The sequence below is a fragment of the Glandiceps talaboti genome, chromosome 3 (assembly GCF_964340395.1).
Source record: "Glandiceps talaboti chromosome 3, keGlaTala1.1, whole genome shotgun sequence".
NCBI lineage: Eukaryota > Metazoa > Hemichordata > Enteropneusta > Spengelidae > Glandiceps > Glandiceps talaboti.
In genome coordinates this window covers 21,135,754-21,155,659 of record NC_135551.1, presented here as the reverse complement: position 1 = coordinate 21,155,659, position 19,906 = coordinate 21,135,754, and the positions used below count along the sequence as shown (strand labels likewise).

Sequence of the window (19,906 nt, the reverse complement as noted above, 5' to 3'; positions counted from 1 at the left end):
AAACTTTTTACACATTTTAAAAGCTTTTTGCAAATTGTATTGAGTTACAAACACAGACTTGGTATGTGTTGTTTATCATTGATTGTCAAGTAGGAAGGTATGATAAATTTGTTTCATAAATATAAAATACCCAACCCTTATTCATATGTCCACCTTTAAGGGATATACTGACATATTTGGGAGCTTAGAGGTCGAACGAAATGTTCCTGTAATATATACTTTGGAATCATAACTTTGTACACATAGTCTTACAGTGATTTTCGCACAAGCGAGTCAAAGCAGTTAAATGAGATATCAAGATTAGTGAGCCTGATCACATGGGTGAGAGGAGGCCGGTGTTTGTGTGTATTTGTCTGCAAAACAGAAAATCGCTGGAGCAATTCCCGGCACTATTTAAAAAAAAAGACCGTGTCCAAAATCGGCTATTGGACTATCGCAGAGGATGACTGTTCATCTTCATGTCATGTAACAGTGTGAAATGTTATATTATGAACAGGAATGTATATGGTTAGAATTCCATATGACCTATTGCCTATGACCTCTGGTCTTTGATACTTATTCAAATAATAAATAATTCCGTTGCATGCAATCACAGGTATGATTTTTTTTAAATGTACGGTACATATTTTTGGTAAAAAAATCATACAGATTGATTCGAGCTCCTTTATGTTATGTTATTATACTTGCAACAAATATATTTTTCAGATTAGAGTTTCAGGACTGAATCCTGTTATATGGGTCACTCTCCATTGTTAAATGTTTTCTTGTTTATTTCGCCTGTAAACAAGAACGAATGGTTATCATAGCCAGGAAATTTGACTGACAGATTGGCCGTTGCGGACACAGTCTAATCATCATACTTTAGAGAGGTGATCTTATTCAAGTCGGTTGTAATCACCTGTGTTGCCCGCGGGTGTTCAAAACCGCCCATTTTTTGGCAGCTGTTCACAGTCACCGTTTGCTCGCTCTGCCCGCAGTTATATAACATATCAAGTAAACATATATTGTCGTGATTCTGAACGTTGTGTGAAAGACTTTATTGCTGGTTCAATGTGTAATTCAAGTGTAGTTATGCACAAGTCAATGTAATGCCCGAGGGACCCCACCTCGGGCGATACGGGACAAATGTAGGGAATTAGGTCGTGTTTGCCATTAAACAATGCCCGAGGGGGTGGGGCAATTGCCTCATATTGAACTCCGTAGTCATTTTCATGGACGTAAAATAGTGGTTGTGTGTCAGTCAGAATTTTTGAATGTCCCACCCATTGGGGTGGGGGAAATGTTGAGAGTTTTACTTGTTTTAGGTGGGGATTTTCCAGAATGTCTTGCCCCAGGGGGTGGGGCATTTGACAAATTTTATAAGACTAATTTCCAAATCCCCCACTATGCCCCGAGATGGGGCCGGAGGGTGGGGGTTGACATTGACTCGTGCATTACATGTATTATACACGGACAGGAAGACTACTACACAACCAAAAATGAACACGAAAGTTATAGCCAGAGTGCTCACGACTTGGAGTCGATTTTTTATGTCAACTATAAGCGTAGCGACAGATCAAAATACTCTCCAGGCTTGCCCTTTTCATTCTTTTTTTTTGTATTGCAATTTCTTTGTTTATGACATCAGTTATATAGTATTTAGCTGTTTTCTTGTGTATACATGAACCTCTAGTCTAACAACAGGTGAATGATTTGGGTTTACTAGTTGTATTTTACGAGTGCATATGTAACGCTAGCCCGATATTTATATTTTGCAGTGGGAATTAAAAGAGAGTGACATCAAAGGTAGGTCAAAAGTATGTGATGTCCTCGTTCGGATGTGAAAATTAATTAACAGAGGCAGCATCAACCAATGTTTCTTGGTAGGTACAGTACAAGCCGGAATTTGGTAACACGGCTCTTGCGTCTTGGGCATAGACGAGTTCTCTCGAGCTGTACATTCATCCACACCGGCTGCGTCCTGTCTCACGAAATTAGGTTTTGCGTCGAAGAACACGTAGCGAGCACGAAATGTAGTGACATGTCCTTGACCTACTTGACCTACAGCTGAGTGCACTAGTGGTGCCGATCACCAAGTGTATGGTAGACCACTGCCAGTTAGTGTTTAGTTTCGACACAAAAATAAGTATTCATAAAACGTGTTCACGAATTAAATATTCTACACTGTAGACGGTGTATTGTGTACGGAAGCGTATTAGTGCCAAGTTGTAAGGAAAAAAAATAAAATTTAAAATCTCGTAATTACGAGATTTCAATTCTCGTAATTACGACTTTTTTCTCGTAATTACGAGTTTTCAATTCTCGTAATTAAGACTTTTCGATTCTCGTAATTACGACTATTTTCTCATCATAATTTCATAATTACGACAATCAAAAAGTCGTAATTACGAGAATCGTAAAGTCGTAAATACGAGAATCGAAAAGTCGTAATTACGAGAATCGAAAAGTCGTAATTACGAGAATTGAAAAGTCGTAATTACGAGAAAGAAGTCTTAATTACGAGAATCGAAAAGCCGTAATTACGAGAATTGAAAAGTCGTAATTACGAGAATTGAAAAGTCGTAATTACGAGAAAGAAGTCTTAATTACGAGAATCGAAAAGCCGTAATTACGAGAATTGAAAACTCGTAAGTACGAGAAAAAAGTCGTAATTACGAGAAAAAAGTTGTAATTGCGACAAAAAAGTCGTAATTACGAGATTTTAAATTTTATTTTTTTCCTTACAACTTGGCACTAATACGCTTCCGTAGTATTGACACACGTAAACTTAATCGCAATCACAGGTCTGGTATAGCCTGACGAGACATATTAATATTGGGGTTAACAGAGTGTCGAAGTCTTCGTAATTACGCAATGTATTTCGTAAAATCGGTATCACGTTGTATTATTATTTATACAGATAAGTTTATCGGAAAAATACTATTTATTCTAGCTGGATCGGTGTAATTACTTATTCTGAAGTGAATAATTTTATGATAAGGAAGAACAACAAAACGTAGAACGTCGGATGTCATCCGACAAATCTAATTTAAAATCAACATCGGACAACGGCATGAAGTTTTATACACAGAGTTCGAACACATCTATGATATATATTCATATATATTCGCGAGTCCATAAATAAATTTCGTATTCAGAAAACACATGAACGCATTTCTACTAGTTGTTGAATATTCGATGCCATTTGGGTATTTTGACACATCTACCCATCACGTTGCAACTGACGTGCAAACATACATGTCGAAATAGTTTATAATGATTTTTTATGACTTTTCTATTTCAGCATACCTTGAATAAAAATATCTTAACACTTACTGTATATACAATACAAACTGAGTAACGACCCGATCATACACAACATTTCACGTTCATTTGACATTTCTATGGGGAAAATGAATGTCCGATGTTCAAGGAACAGATCAAAGAATTTGGTTTCCTACCGGCATACCATGCAACGATATCGACGTGTATTCACTGAACTGTTTGACCAAACATATACTAAAATACAATATTATGGCGTGATATTCAGATTATCATCTCCGCATACCGACGCTCATTACTATTAATACATCAAAAATACTTTACTAGCAAATTATTCTCAAACTAATAATAGTTTTCTCCATTGTTTGATCAGTTGCCTTTTTTTGTTATTCTCGTTTTATTGTTTTATATCTATCAATTTGGAAGGCTGTCCTTTGTATCTAACTTTGTAAAGTTGGTTTTGTTAAAGTGCTGGGTTAAAGACAATAGAAACCATTAAATCGTTAATTTAGATGAAAGGTATTTTAATTTCAATTTAAACTAGACAAATATGGTAATATGACCATAGGTATGCCGTTCTGTTTGAAACAAATGAAAGTAATCTGGTTTACAAAGGGGTATAACAGTGATTGGACAAGGTGTTTCATCTTATACAAAATGTACGGGTTAAATTTAACGGCGACGCTTACCGCGAAATTAACGATTATTTGCTATAGCTTAATGCGAACCTGGACGACGAAATTTCAGCGTAAGCGCACTTGCAACGTATACTTAAAACGAAATAATACGTATACTATAAACTACGCGAAAATGCGCAAACGAAAAAGCCGGGTCCGCTGGTTTTATTATTTTGGCAAAATGTATTTTCCAACAGAAGTTTAAATTCGAGGCAACTAGCTGTGGAACAGTAATTGTATGCACAATTGAATGTGTAGATTGACAGTGGATAATTTATTTATTTATTTATTTATTTATTTATTTATTTATTTATTTATTTATTTATTCAGGTAAACCAACGGGCATAAAGCCCATTTACAGGCACCTTTAAACACTTGTCACCCAAGAAGTCCAGTGAGGGCCATCCCTCAGTGTTAATGCAGGAGGAAACCGGAGTACCCGGGGAAAACCTGCGTTGTTCGGTAGAGTCAAACTGAACGACACTCTTCTTACTTACAGCGTGGTAAATTTAATCGAACCCTGAATGGGTTCGAACCCCGACCGCAGTGGTAAGAGGCAAGTGGTCAAACAGAACGGCATACCTATGGTCATATTACCAATTTACACCTGAACACGGAACAGCTGAGGAATGCACAGCAGTACATATTAGGGTGCGGCAAATTTGAACTTCACTGCAACGGTATATGTGGCACAATAGAAAGCACTACATATACCTGAAAACACTGCAAGTTTTCTTTCCAATCCCACTTTTTACTCTCCTTTTTTTCGAAAGAAAGTTTCAAATAAATGGAGGATCGGATTTTTGCTCGCAGCGCCAATTATAGTGTAACTAGATTCCCTTTTCTACACTGTAATGACCGGTTGGGTCTAGTTTATTATAAGTACATACGGGAATATAATTACCGTATATTCTTGTGGTAGTTGGATTCTTCGACGCGTTGACACAGCAATTTCCCAGGCTCATTGAGGTCCTAGGTTTGAAGTCCCAGGAATTTATAAATGATGTCCCAGGGTCACTTTGGAGCTCCCAGGCGCTGTATTGGTCACAGTGCTGTGTCTCCTGTTGCTCTTCATTAACCAACGAACTATTTACATTACACAGGAGTATCATTTGCATTGCTAATGAGTGTGTACACGTAATTCTGAGGTCCGCAAATCTACTCGTTTCTGAGCCTACCAAGCTGCTATTTAGTGAATTTATTTGAGGTGAACTTTCTTCTAAAGGACAAGAGACGGTGGGTGAATGACCAGAATACGGATAGCTGTGGTGCAAAGCCGACTTTCGAGTATATTTGTTCATGCTCTCCAACACTAAGGACGTGAATACACCTCACACTAGTAAACTCGCCAGGTGTTACCAGGCTGCATAATTGATGAAATATGCTAGGCTGTAATGACTGCAAAGAAATCTCTAACCTAGCGAAAGTTTACCAGGGAGACTTGGTTCTCTGCCCTCCATGTGAGAAAAACGATTTGGAAAACGCCAAGCACATGTAAGTTCTTCATCCAGTACCACTATTGATCATGCTCGTAGTGTCACCGAATCTTCACCTGTGACTCAATGTGGAGTGGTGATCAACGAACTTTTATGTTATATCACTGATAAGCTTGCCATTCTACCAAATGACATTATTATAAAACTTCGTGTCGAACATTTCAATGATGGTGAAATTGAGAAAGCAAAGAAAATGTTATTCGATTTTCTAGATGATGGGAAATCTGGGCACTACAAAAAACATCAAGGTCAGCACAAGAAAACTAACAATATTCAAGACATCATTAACTTGATTCACGAGACTGATCCTGACAATATGCCATGTTTTGTAGCTAAAGACCTATCAAACCCCCCTGTATAGATGTGGCTCATGTTGATATTTCTACGATGTTGAAGGAGCTTCGTTCTCTGCGTCAAGATATGACGTCAATGAAGGAATTGATGTCTCCATAACAATAAGAAACTATATGATGAAATTAACAGTCTGCGATCCGAGGTGCATGAGCTTAAGGTATCAAGCAAGAGCTCTACTAATGTTCGATTAACAGGGGTTCGCCACATGCCTATGCAAGGTGACACAACGACTAAAAAGGTGTCAGCAGACAATTCGATTGTTTGCTTTACACATGCAAACGATGTAGTGAGGTGCACGTCCACCTCGTCCCATTTCCAACTCGGCCCACCAACTCGGCCCACCGTCTGCCAACTCGGCCCACCAACTCGGCCCACTCTCTGCCAACTCGGCCCACCAACTCGGCCCACTCTCTGCCAACTCGGCCCACTCTCTGCCAACTCGGCCCATCAACTCGGCCCACTCTCTGCCAACTCGGCCCACTCTCTGTCAACTCGGCCCACCAACTCGGCCCACTCTCTGCCAACTTGACTATAGATATTTAGTCCTTCAGTAAATTCATGCGACAAAGGAAGCAAGTCAACAACATCCACCTGTACAGAATGTTCCATATCATATGCTAACATTGTCGCTGCAAATATCCAATCAGTGGTTGGTATTGGACAAAGTATTCAGTTTCGACAACCGCTTTCTTCAGCTACGAGCATTGACGGCAGCTTCACAACGGTAACCAAACGACATCGTAGAACCAAACAATCAGCAAAGCCTTTGATTGGAACTGATTCGACTACCAATGGTTGCTTGAAGGTTGTAAATTCACGCCCCCCCCCCTGCACGCTTGTTTGTAAGCAGACTGCTTCCTACCACGTCTAATCAAGCTGTTGTGAAGTATGTCAGAAATAAAACCAATATCGAATCCAAATGTGAAAGGTTGAATACTAAATATGATACCTATGCCTCCTTTGTTGTAGAAGTACCACATGATCAGTTCACTAAACTATTAGATGCTTCTGTTTGGCCTACTGGTGCTCTCGTGAGAAAATATTATCAAACAAAATCTAATTAGATGGTACTTCGCATTGCTTCTTATAATTGTCGCGGTATTAAATTGGCTGCTACAGCAGTGAATAACCTCTGTGATAATCATGATATTATCCTTCTATAAGAACACTGGTTGTCTAAGAGTGAACTCCCTCTACTGTCCAAGATCAATGAACAATTTTATGCGTCTGGTATGACGGCTTTAAAAGACGATGCTGGCATAAGAATTGGTAGGCCGTATGGTGGAGTGGGAATTCTGTGGAGAAAATCTCTGGCGCAAATTGCTCATCCCAAATTATGTTTTTATGACGACAATAGATTGATAGGATTGCAACTTCGTTACGATAATAAAAACTGCCTCATATTTTGCGTTTACTTGCCCACTGATTGTGAAGACAATTTTCATACATATGTAAACTACTTGTCAAAAATCAACAATATTATTGAGTGAGTGTAACAGTGTATTGGCAACTATGTGCCCTCGGCTCCTGGCTGGAATGATTACGTGAAGGAAGCGCATGACAACTCAAGAAATGCCTTTAAGTTATGGTTGGGTAATGGAAAACCAAGAACTGGACCAATTTATAGCATTATGAGCAAGGCTCGTGCCAATTTTAAGCATGCATTTCGTATCTGTAGACGTAATGAGAAAGTGGCACATGCAAACAGTCTAGCAACGTCCCTGAGTAAAAATGACTATAACCGCTTCTGGACTCAGGTTCGCTCCGTCAACTGCACTCCTCACCTCGCATCAACAGTCGGAAGTTGTTCAGGACAGGAAAGCATTGCTAATATGTGGAAAGACCACTATGCATCGTTACTCTCTTCCGTGAACAGCAATGATCACGAGGACTCGGTTAAATCTTATGTGCATTCATCACCTGACAACTCAGATATTTAATTTTCTATCAGCAGTGCTGAGGTTTCTCACTCGATTAACAGTCTTCTAAATGGTAAAGCTGCTGGCGATGACGACCTCTCGTGAACATTTTAAATATGCTAGCCACAGACTTCATATTATGTTAGCTCTTGTTCTTTCCTCTATGCTGTCGCATGGTTATCTGCCTAATAATTTCATGGCGACCATAATCGTACCACTTGTTAAGGACTTGTTGACAATGACTTGTAGTTATTTACAACGTTAACCATCTAAGATGGGTTGGTTCCTTGATTTTAAGGGGGAAGGGGACAACCATCAAAGATAGGTTAACTCCCTTAACGTAAAAGGGGGGGGGACAACCATCATAGATAGGTTTGGTTCCTTAATTTTATGGGGGGGGGGGGCAACCATCAGTGATAGGTTTATTCTCACTAGGCCTATTCTATACCTAACGTTATCGGTTCTAAGTGAAGCCATAGAGGCGCCGAGTGTTGGCCACCGTGGACTCTAGCAACCTGACAAGCTTGAGTCCATGGCGGTCAGCCACCAAGACCGCAACATCTCCAATAAATGTGGGGGTGTTGGGTTTCAGCCCTCCGGGCACAGGAAAATATGGTGAGTCCGTCTCCAACAAGAGACAGTCCTCAGGGATCTTCCTGAGTGCTTCCACTTGAACCGCACAGAAACTGGCTACTCCGTCAGTGAAGCCAAAGTAACAGTTTTGAAACACTCTGATCCAATGACATGCTGTACTCCAATCCCCAGAGAAGGCATGGAGGTGGATAGGTTGATTCAGACTGCAGTTCTTCTTGACAATTGCCAGTACAGAAGAACTTACATCTGCACCAATCCTATCTCCACCCTGTTCCATGGATATGGCGGATCAGAGTTTTTCCAAAAGTGCACAGTGCCAGTGCTCACCGTAAGAGCTGTTCCTGGGCTGGCCAGTACTTGGGATCAACAGAATGGTCAATCACTACCTCCCCTAAAGCTGAGACATAGGGAAACTGTACGAGCTGCCGAAATCGCTCAAAATGAAAGGGTCTCCCTCACCCGGCATGCTTTGGGTGCAGCCCCACTGCTACTTTCCGGGTTGATCAAAGTGGGGAAGCTATAGGGGTCTCAGTATACCCTAACACCCGTTGGCAAAAGTGAATCCTAAGTCATCTGGGCATGACTCATCCAAGACTTCCCAGAGCTCACTGGGGACAGTCCAGAAGGGGGCCCTACCTCCATGGGTACCTCCGCCGGACATGAAGGTGGCATTTCTCTTGGTGTTGGTATGACATTGTCACCAAACATCCTGGAGAACTCCCCTCTCTGCACCGGTGAGCGAAAACCCAAGAGGACGACCAGGACTCTCCAATGTATTAAGACAGCCGGGGAGTTGACAGGGTGAAGACTAAATGCCCCAGGCACTGGTCTCCATCCCATCTCCTCACACAACTGCCTCAGCAACGAGGGTACCTTTCCCCCACTTTGGACAAGGAGGGTACAAAAGCCTGACTATGTCTGATAAAGTAACCCAGTAGGTCACTAGCAGAGTCCCGTGAGGACCCCCCATGATCCAATGGTGAAGTGCATCCATGACCACATGCACTTCCCCAGTGTTCCATTGTTGATCCCTCTCCCTGAATACAGATGGCACATGGAACCTGAAGACATGTTCCTTTAGTCTTTTTGTGCACCCTCTGCACTCAGGGATGGGGCACTGCCAATACCCCTTAGGCAACTTATCACACCGGCCCTCAGCTGAAAAGCCCACTGGTAGGAACTGGCCTGTGAATCCCTCCCCCAAAGAGTCCTCAACTAGATCCTGGCACCCAGCACAGTGCTTTGACTTAATAGTCTCAGCACCACTGTTAGCCACTCGAGGTGATGGGCCCGGGACACTTCCCCTAACATTCCCCTCTGCCGGTAACTTTGATTTTCTTTTAGCTGCCTTTGGAGGAGACCTTTTAGCGAGAGTCGGCCTGCTAGGGGTTCATGGGCGCTTCTGCCCCGATTCTTTTTCCCTGATCTATTCCTACGGGGTGGGGGACCGCCAAGGCTGGTCATCCCACCCAAAGAGGGGTGGTTGGATTGGGTGGATGAGTTGGCTGCCAACTGGGGTGGGGGCCCACCAGGGCTGGTCATCCCACCCACAGTAATGGTGAGTGCTGCAGTTGTTGCTTGGTCTACCAAGGGGAGTTCTACTTTCCGTGTTGAGGGGCCTGTTGGTAGAGGGCTGGGTCCTCCTGCAGGGTTTCTGAGTGCACAGATCCCTGCTGCCAACAGGCCACCTCCTCCGGATCATCCAGTCGGTGTTCTCTGGTCATGGTGGGTGTCTGCCTCACAGGACCTCTGCACCGCTGTTGTTGTTTAAGCTTCACTGGGACCTTGTGGGGAAGGTATCTCCTGATCCATTCTGCGGACATCTCCAAGTATTCATAGGCCTCTTGGCGTAGACTTTTGGCCCAGTGGTCCCGTTTCTGTTTTACTGCCAACTCTGATTAGTTGTCTCCACTTGTTCTGAGGGATCTCCCTGGTCCTTGGGCTGGATATGTGCCTTGGCTTCTGTGGGTGTGGAGGTCTTATCCCCAGCCCCTCGATCAGGACCTATATATCTGACTTGGGGTCTAATGGGCCTGTCAGTCATGGACTGGTTTATGTACAGGTACCAATTGACTTTAGCAAGGGCCTCCTACATGGTGGCTGGGTTTTGATGGGCTGCCAGCTGTCCGGCCTCTCGGTTTATTCAGCCCTGACAAAACCTGAGAATGGCTTGCTGGTGCATGTATGGAATGGAGATTGTGCCAAAGGCCAGGGATGTGACACGGTCCGCCCAGTCTTTGAGACTTTCACCCCTCCCTTGCCAGGTCTGGCTGAACTTCACCTGGACGGTCTCTGGCAGCTCCTGATGGCCAAACTTCCTCTCCAATTCTCTAATGACTTGTTCGTATGGAAGTTCTCCTACTCTATCCATTAAGGCTGCATGGTATTCAGCCGCCTTGCCTGCCAAGCACCAGTAAAGTTGTTCGTTGCATTCCCAATTGGACCACACTTTGATATTGGCATACTTTGAATACCTTCGGTAGAGGCCTTCCACTTGCCCTCTCCATTATAAATGGGGGTCTTTGGAAAGGGCTGCAGACGGCCCAGCCGGTAGTCGGTGTTGTGAGTCTCCCTCATTGATGCTGGTTGTTGACTGGGACATGGTGGTGGTCCTAGATGCTGGTCCTGAGAGGGGTACACCGCCAATGGCTGGTTGTAACCCGATGGCATCCTTGGACTCCCCTGTCCCTGTTGCTGACTGTGGGCCATTGTATCAGATGGGATATTTGGTGGTCTTACATGAGCTGGTTGGACTTGAGGTAGGTTATCTTGCATGTTTGGTTCCCTTCCATGGTTAGCTTGAGGTGGTTCGGTATGGTGTGGGTATCTCCTAAATGTCCACCTCCATTGTCGTCAGTGTAGGGATTACTGCTCGTTTCCGCCGGGTGAACCGCCAAAGGCTGGTTTTACCCTAGCTGATGCACAGATTTGGCATAGTATCCTGGTTGGACATTCTGTGAAGAAGCCCTTGCCACTTGTGACGGCTGATATTCAAGGTAGGTGTCAGGGTACTCCTGAACCGGGGAGACCACCAAGGCTGGTTGTACCCCAGGGAGGAATAGTTACTGGCACCTTGTGAACGTGCGTCACCTCGCAACTTCCGAGTAGGTGGTTCAGGCAATTCTGTGCTGCTCTGAGAGCGTTGCGTGCGCGGCTCATGCAACTCTGCGCTACTATGACCACGTTTTTCGGCTTGCATTGGGTATTTGGTAGTGTGGCCTCGATCTTGATGGTCGTACCATTCTTCCCATTGGGGAGGGGCTGGTTGCCCCCTGTAGACGCTTTAGGGAACCATCCCTGACTGGTTACCCGATCAAACGTCTTGGGAGCACCTCCCCTTGGCCGCATGTCCTTAACGACTCTTACGACTCGTGGTGGTTGGTAGGTGGTTGGTATACCTCTCTTCACCTCCTCGAATTGGGACGATTGAGTGGTGTGCGGTGGTACCCGTTGAAGTGTTGGGGGGGGGGGGTCTGCATACAATTTGGAGGTTACATTGCTACACAAAATCGCCTGTACGGTATGTATGGGGGAGAGCACTGGTGGTAATGTTTGAGTTACTCGCTGAAACATTGCCTTAGTAACGTGCCCCTGTCGCGCATTGTCGTGATGGGGTTGCACTAATGAATGCCCGTGCACCGCAACTGGTGAGTGTCGTTTGACCCCGTATTTAATTTTGTCAGCTGTGGCCGATAATCCCCCTAAATCGCGTCTTGATTCAGAAAAAAGTTCGTCATCATAACAACTCGTTGATGGTTGGATGTTTTGTAGTGTAGATCGTTCATGTTTAACTATACAACGGTGAACATTGTGTATCATTGACTGAATTGTTATTGGAGAGGCCTTAGCCGTCTTGGAACTGACATGCATGCTCTCCCTTGGTGACGAGGACGAAATTGACGAGTGTGCCGGTGTATTCGAAAGTCGTTCACTGATTTGGCTAAGTACGTCGTCTATTCGTTGTGATGTATTTGAAATTGACGAGTGGGCCACTGAATTCGAGAGTCTTGTACTAATTTGACTTAACACATCGTCTAATTCCTGTAATTTTGTAGGCGAAGGGTTGGGCTAAAATCTACTCTATTATAAAAGTCTTTAGATAACCTTAGATTGGGTATCTCCCTGAGATGGTTGAGGGTTAAATTACCGTATTTTGATCTTAATTTACCTATAGCTTGCGCAGATTTTTCGCCTATGTGGGGGATTTCTAGTAGTTCCCTGATGTCACAGAAATTTATGTATATCTTGGACATATTGCACGTTATAAACGTAAACTAGATTTAATAATGGGATATACAAAATTAACTGATCAGGGGAACTTTACCTTTCGGCAATGGGGATAAAAATTACACTAGCTATCGAGTTCGAAAACCCCGTAAATTTTTAACTAAAGTTTTGACATTTCTTTCATACATTCGTTGTAAACAATATGCCTCTTACACGAAACTGTATTGCCTTAGTCCATGTTTATATTACCTAATATAAAAAGTACAGAGTGTGTTAAAGTTTGTAACTGTACGTACAATAACAAACAGTTTACTTATTACTCAGAAAAATCTACAAGAATTGTTTTATCAATTCACTATTCATTAAGTTGTTTTTGATGACAAAGCAGATTCTGAAAAAATGTTGGTCACATACATGATACCCCTGGTTCAACACATGGCCTATCATTGTTTTTAATTTACATACATTGACACAAATTTAAATAAATTCTCTTCTGAATTCTTCCAACTATTTTAATATCCATTTATTTGCAGATGATTCTAACATCGTTATTTCACGCATTTCTTTGGCTAAATAAAATAAAGAACCTTCTCTCGTGAATCATCATTTCAGAAAAAGTGTCTTTGTATATTCTAAGATTTCTCGACAATGTCTGATTTACTTAGGATGTCCCAATTCCTATTCTGTCGTCTCTTCTTAGATCCAGCTAAAGGTGCCAATACTACCAATATACCACTGCCTATAAGCACAGTTCCAGTGATGTAAAATGCAACATCATAGTTCCCTGTTGTATCACAGAGCCAGCCTAGAATAATTATGAAATAATCATGAAATTAATGCATGCATAAACAGCTATAGAGTATTTTGAAATAATGAGAAATATGTGTCAGTGATGTGTGGATTAATCATGCAACATGTAATTACAGTACAAGCTGTTGGAATATGACATCTCCAATCTGTTTAAAATCTGATCTAATTAGAACATGTTCGAGTTGTTATACATTTATCGTACGGTCAAATTTGAGTCCTCTTGTAAACCAAGTACTGACCAACCTATCGTCTCTCAACGCTTCATAATTAGCATGCATTTCGATTATAAACCAAGGGATGATTACTCATTTCCCCACAGAAAAAAACATCAGAACTTCTCACCGCCGAAAGGAGGTCCCACCAGGTAACCAAGACCCATGGCGAAGTAGTCCCATCCAAAGGCTAGGTCCATCTCTTCTATACCTACGCATTCTCTCATACAGATTGGTACTAGAGGTTGAAGGGTGCCGTCGGCTACTCCTAAAACAGCAGCTAATAACATCAAAACTACGTAAGTACTGGTTGTTGTATTCAGCAACACGCCAACTCCATACGTACCTATGGCAATGCCAAGTAGACGCGTAGCGGATATGATTTTGAGATCTATAATTAGTCCATGGCTCACACGACAGACGAGGCTGCAAATACCGAGAATTGACAGCATAAAAGCAGCATTTAATTTGGAGATACCGACATGAACAGTACGAGCAAAAAGTAGAGCAGTCACAGTACTAGATCCACACCCTTCAAAGAATTGTGCGATGCAAATCAGACTAAATGTTCGATTTTCAGCAAATAAATGTATACCTAATTTTGAAAACACAACGTTACTCTTAACCTTAGATTCCCCTTTTCCTTCCCGACCTGTTCTTTCTTTGATAAAGTGGTCTTCGTCATGGATGTCCTCAGAACAAATATTATGGCGTGTTATACTGATGCCATTCAAAAACTCTGTCTCGGCGGTTCCTTTCATATTTCTGTTGACTGGTGTTGATATGTGTAGGTCAATTTCATCTTCATAATTTTCAGTACATCGGTGCAAGGGTGGTTCTGGTAGTGAAGCAGTGGAGTTCTGTGACTGAATCTTTGCCATAGTCCTAGGTGGTGTCATTAAAGCACCACACACAAAGATCTGAGCGCTTAATCCTGCTACGATGAACATAGTTCCCCTCCACCCGTAATATTCCAAAAGAAAATGCGATATAGGTGGAAAACACAGCATGCCAATCGCAGTGCCACTGTATGCTGCCCCATTGGCGAAGGCGTGTCTTCTCTTGAAATACTTGCCGATTAACACTATGGCAGACACTTGTGCAATGCCCAACCCGAAACCTAAAACAGAGATATGTTATGTTTATAGCATATCAAAGACGTAGTGGTCATTTTCACAATTTCTGATAAATTAAAGGGGAACAAAATCGATGCTAATTTTACATTAAAGTTACATGATACAAAAATTGAAGAATCTGGTTTAATAAGATATTGTTGGTTTGTTCTCACTGCTGGTCTCAACTTTGTTTGGCCATTTTCTCAGAGACCTGGTATTACTTCCCCTGCTGTTACTGCCGCACCATAAAACCAGTGGATTTCATTCAATTGTACACAAGGCCTAGCTCTTTTAAGTCAGATGCTAAATCAAGGTATGCGCTCTACCCTCTAGATTATATTATAATGTAAATATTGTATAAATTAACTGCAGGTAATAAATACAATTTTATAAGAAATTCCAGCTGACTTAACTCTTAAGAAGTAGATGCTAATATGTATGACGCACCTACACACAATCCAAGGGTGATGTACAAAACAAATAAACTTTCTGCCGCCGAAGACACAAGAAACCCAGTTGTAGACAGAAAAGCTCCACACATGACAGTGAGACGTGTTCCAATCTTTTGGGTTAATTTCCCTGCCGGAAGACCTGAAATGCATGATGGGAAGGTATAATAACTAACCAGTAGTAATAGACTATCATTAGTTCCTGTTGGGTCTTTTTTTATAGATTTATTATCAGAATACCTACACGATGGTAATTTATTAGTCAGGAAGAGTATTTAAATTTGTCAAGGCGAATTTGCATATATTTTCACTTACATATCGGATACTATGTGTGTATAGCGACTTATTTCCATTCATGTTATTGGGGCAAAGTTACCCTCTCGGAGAGGGGGCGGGGGTACCCTCAATATTTGTTTACTTGCCTGATATACACATCATAACCCCACACAGAGAAGCAATCCAAGCGACCTGTTCTGTTCCTTGGTCAAAATATTCATTCAGCGCCACAAGTAAGACGCCGATTGCATTGTATATAGCACCGGTGGAAATATGTATTACGATTGATGCCAGAACAATAACCCAGCCGTAGCCCCCGTCCGGTGAGTCCATAATTCTGACTGTTTTGTCGTCAGCCATTCTGTCGTAGAGTTCAAAAATTGAAACCAAAATCAAATCTCAGACCTGAAAAAGAAGACACAAACAGTCGTTTAGACGTTAAAAGAGGATTATTTTCACTTCATATAGCGCCACCAGCAAATGTATTTCAAAGTGGCCATATGGATGCGGATTGCAATTGGGTATTTATGGATTTTTAATTTATAAGAAAGTTTATGATGGCTTCTGACTTGAATAATCAATGTGAAACAATAAATGTTGTCATTATTTGTAACTCAATAAATGGAAAAGATTAACAAATGTACAAAAATTAATGATTTGTTGTTATACGTACGTACAATAAGAAACTTTTTACTCATTTTAAAAGCTTTTTGCAAATTGTATTGAGTTACAAACACATGTGTTGTTTGTCATTGATTTTCAAGTAGGCAGCTATGATAAATTTGTTTTATAATTAAGAATACCCAATCCTCATCCATATGACCACTTATAAAGACTACAATGACATCTTTGGAAGCTTAGAAGTCGAACGAAATTTTCCAATAATAATTTGGAATCATAACTTTGTGCACACAGTCTTACAGTGTTTTTCCCAGAAGCGAGTCAAAGCAGTTAAATGAACTATCAAGATCAGTGAGCCTGATCACAAGGTTTCATGTTGAGATAGACACCATAACGATAAAACACATTGAGAACATCGCCAAAAGATTTGACATAATCCGGAGTTTAATACGAGTCCAAAATCGGCTATTGGACTATCGCAGAGGATGACTGTTGATTTACATGTCATGTAACAGTGTGAGATGATATATTATGAACAGGACTGTATATTGTTAGAATTCGACATGACCTCTGGCCTTTGACACTTATTCAAACAATAAATAGTTTCGTTGCATGCAATCGTAAATTAGTTTGAACAGATTTTTTGTTAGACTGAAATGACGTCATCGGTCCGGGCTTATTAGCCTACCCTAATATTGCAGTTAAAGCATGGCCTTTTTTCAGCGCTAATGGTACTCCGTTTATATCTCGCGGAATACGAGATATAAACAGAGAACTATAAGTGCCGTAAAATAGGCAAGTTTAAGAAGGTCACCTTGAAGATACCAAAGTCATGCACTGACAGTTATGTTATGATACTTGCAACAAATATTTTTTTTTAGAACAGAGTTTCAGGACTGACCCCTGTTATATGGGGCACACTCCATCGTTAATTTGTTTTTGTTTATTTCGCCTGTAAACAACAACTAACGGTTATCATAGACAGGAAATGTGATTGACAGATAAGCCGTTGTAGACACGGTCTTATCATCATACGTTAACTGATTACAGAAGTTAAATCTCAATATATCTTTTTCAGAAAAGAAATACTGACTAGAGAATGGGGTCAGTAACGTTAATATTCTGAAGGAGTCGTACCAACTCATAGTCATAGCCTCCTTGTCAACCTAAGTCTTGGGTAGGAGCGTAATGTACTCCGTGACGTATATATAATATACCCGGCCAATATCAAAACACAATAGCTATAAATATTAACGTACTTTGGCTTATTATTTTGCAATCTGCCTAATCTTAATCTCTGAAAATCTAAAAACGCTGAGGTAAAAATAGTGATTTCAACAGTTTACCTACCTTTGTGGCTGTAGTGTCATGGTGTTATCAATCATCGGTTTGCAACAAAGCGTCCTTGAGTTGAAATGACAGTCGACAACGACTAGTAGAGTTTGACCTGGTTCTTATCTTGAACTAACATATTCGTCGATGTTGGCGCACCTGTTAAATCATTAGTCTGTAAGTCTGTATCACTCATGTCAATGCTACCTACTGCTGTTCTGTGCTTTCGAAATCAAACGATTAAATCCACAAGTTGAGTTTGTGATTAGAAGGTAAAGTAGGGGTCATTTTTTCCTTCCGTAAGGAAGGAGATATATTAGGGGTTTAAATGTATGTGTGTGTGTGTGTCACCATTTTTGAAAAACAAAACGGTTGCATCAATTTGAACGAAATGTGGTAGACATGTTCCGTAGGGTAATGGCAAGAACTGATTAGGTTTTGGTGAACATCCCACGAATATTAAAGGGCAATTTACGTAATTAATGGTTTTCGGTTTATCAACGTCGCCCATTACACATGTCGCATACATGTTTGCCAAGGAAATTACAGGCTGTCCTCAGCAGTCGTTAGCTGGTAAGTTGTGCAAATGTTGAGGTTATCAGCACATCACACGGCATTCATGCCAACCTTGTCAGTGATATTCAAAGCATAGGGTAAGTAATTATACAGCTTTGCATGTTTTGATGATGACTTTCATTTCAACTAAAATGTTAGATGGAGATTATTACATTAGAACGCTAAACATCACTGGCCATTTTCGGCACTCACCAAGGGCCGGGGAGATAAGTTCAGCAACTCACCATGTGAGGCACGCCATTTTGATCTCTCAAATCAAATACGTTTGCAATAGACTTCTTTCAATAATTTATTACAATAGGAGGCCTTGCCATATGGCTGTAGTATAAGTGATACATGTCATATAAAATCAAAGTAAGTTCATTAAACGTGTACTATACGGACAGCTACTTTGCTAGACGTGTTGTACACCACAAGGTACACCATCTCACATTCTGAATATTGGAAATTACTAATATTTAAATAACATAAGTGTCCACTTTGTTGCAGTCAGCAAGCCACTGCCGTTACATGTCCCAAATTGGAAAAACCAACAGCTTACAAATATCTTATAACAGGTAGGACATGCTTTTGAATATTTTCGTAAGCAAGGTTGTCAATTTTTGGCCTACCATGCACTATTTGTAATTTTTATGCACACCATGTTGTGGTGATTACATATACCATTGCCCTGCCATCCCTGATGTTCTTCTTTCTCATATCTGAAATCGTGAACTCATATTAATAACTGGTAAAATATTTTGTTTAAAAATTAAGTTTAAACAATAATTTTTATGTACAATACTGAATTTGTTTTCTTCATGTTTCATCTTCAAATGAGTGTACTGCAAATCTGATGCACTCTCAACCATTATGATCAAAGCTCCTTTCATATGTAACTGCATAGTGCAATACACGACCAACTTTCACAGTACATTATTTTTCTACATTGTCACCAATCTTTGGCAAACAATATCATATCAACCAAAATTTAACTGAAAACGTTGTTCTCAAATCTGATAATGCCATTTATTATCTTTGAAAGCTGGGTTTTCATAACTATATGTAATTACATAGATAGGTCATTGTGCCCTAAAGGTTCAATGACCAAAATCAATCAAATAAATATACTTATACGTCACCTGTCACAAATCTCGCATTCTGATTGGTCGAGAGCCCTGCAGATACACAGGCGTATTTTTCACCAACAGCCGTATTTTTGCTTGTTGTATCACGTGATCACTGCACGTCCCCTTGTAAACAAATCTAGCAGACAACTAGAGATCGAGCTATAACCAACATATCCAATGCCAAATTTGTTGTCAATCGAACAAAATATCACCGTTGTATACATTGTAACAAGTCTTTGAACTGTACTTTTCATGTCACAGGGAAATAGTCAAAAATTCCACACACAACCGTGAAAGTCCAGTGACGGCGAACGCACGGTCGTCACGCGATCGTAAACATGAATTCCTAAATTTATGAAGAATATGAAAATTACCACCACAGAGGGTGTATTTTTTGCTTAACTAGAACAACAAAGCATATCACGAACATTTATGTACATTTAATGGAAAACAGTACGCAAAACAAAGACGCACTCATTTTTCAGCTGATGGTTATAAGTTTGAATATATCGCTGAGTGATATGCAAATAGTAAACATTACGTCATACTACTGAGCAAACGCGCACTCTGATTGGATGATAAAGTTAAGGCTGACATGTAAACAACCGCATTGCAGTTATCAGAGAGGTGCATGATACTACTCTCAACAGTATAACGCGGAAGTGATTTTATTTTAAAATGAAACAGCATTTTTAGACATTCAAAAATGAATTCATAGTCGCAGGTGACGTATAAGTATGTTATTTGCCAAATACTGTTCCACATCTTGCTGCTCGAGGTAATTTTTCTGGTATAACGGCTCGCCTCCGGCTCTCCGTTATACCAGAAAAATTACCTCTCGAAGCAAGATATGGAACGGTATTTGGCAAATAACATAT

General features: G+C 40.9%; 2 protein-coding genes across 2 annotated transcripts; both read right to left on the bottom strand.

Annotated features, from left to right (window-relative positions):
- Window positions 1-8,170: 8,170 nt before the first annotated feature.
- On the bottom strand, window positions 8,171-9,009 carry LOC144433196 (putative metal-dependent hydrolase YcfH). Its single transcript, XM_078121505.1, has 2 exons — window positions 8,938-9,009; window positions 8,171-8,569 (listed from the first exon to the last, which is right to left on the bottom strand). The coding sequence occupies exons 1-2, from the start codon at window positions 9,007-9,009 to the stop codon at window positions 8,171-8,173; spliced, it is 471 nt and encodes a 156-aa protein (XP_077977631.1).
- A 4,151-nt stretch (window positions 9,010-13,160) lies between these two features.
- Window positions 13,161-15,750, bottom strand: LOC144433195 (monocarboxylate transporter 12-like). Its single transcript, XM_078121503.1, has 3 exons — window positions 15,537-15,750; window positions 13,681-14,670; window positions 13,161-13,333 (listed from the first exon to the last, which is right to left on the bottom strand). The coding sequence occupies exons 1-3, from the start codon at window positions 15,748-15,750 to the stop codon at window positions 13,161-13,163; spliced, it is 1,377 nt and encodes a 458-aa protein (XP_077977629.1).
- Between the last annotated feature and the right edge of the window lie 4,156 nt (window positions 15,751-19,906).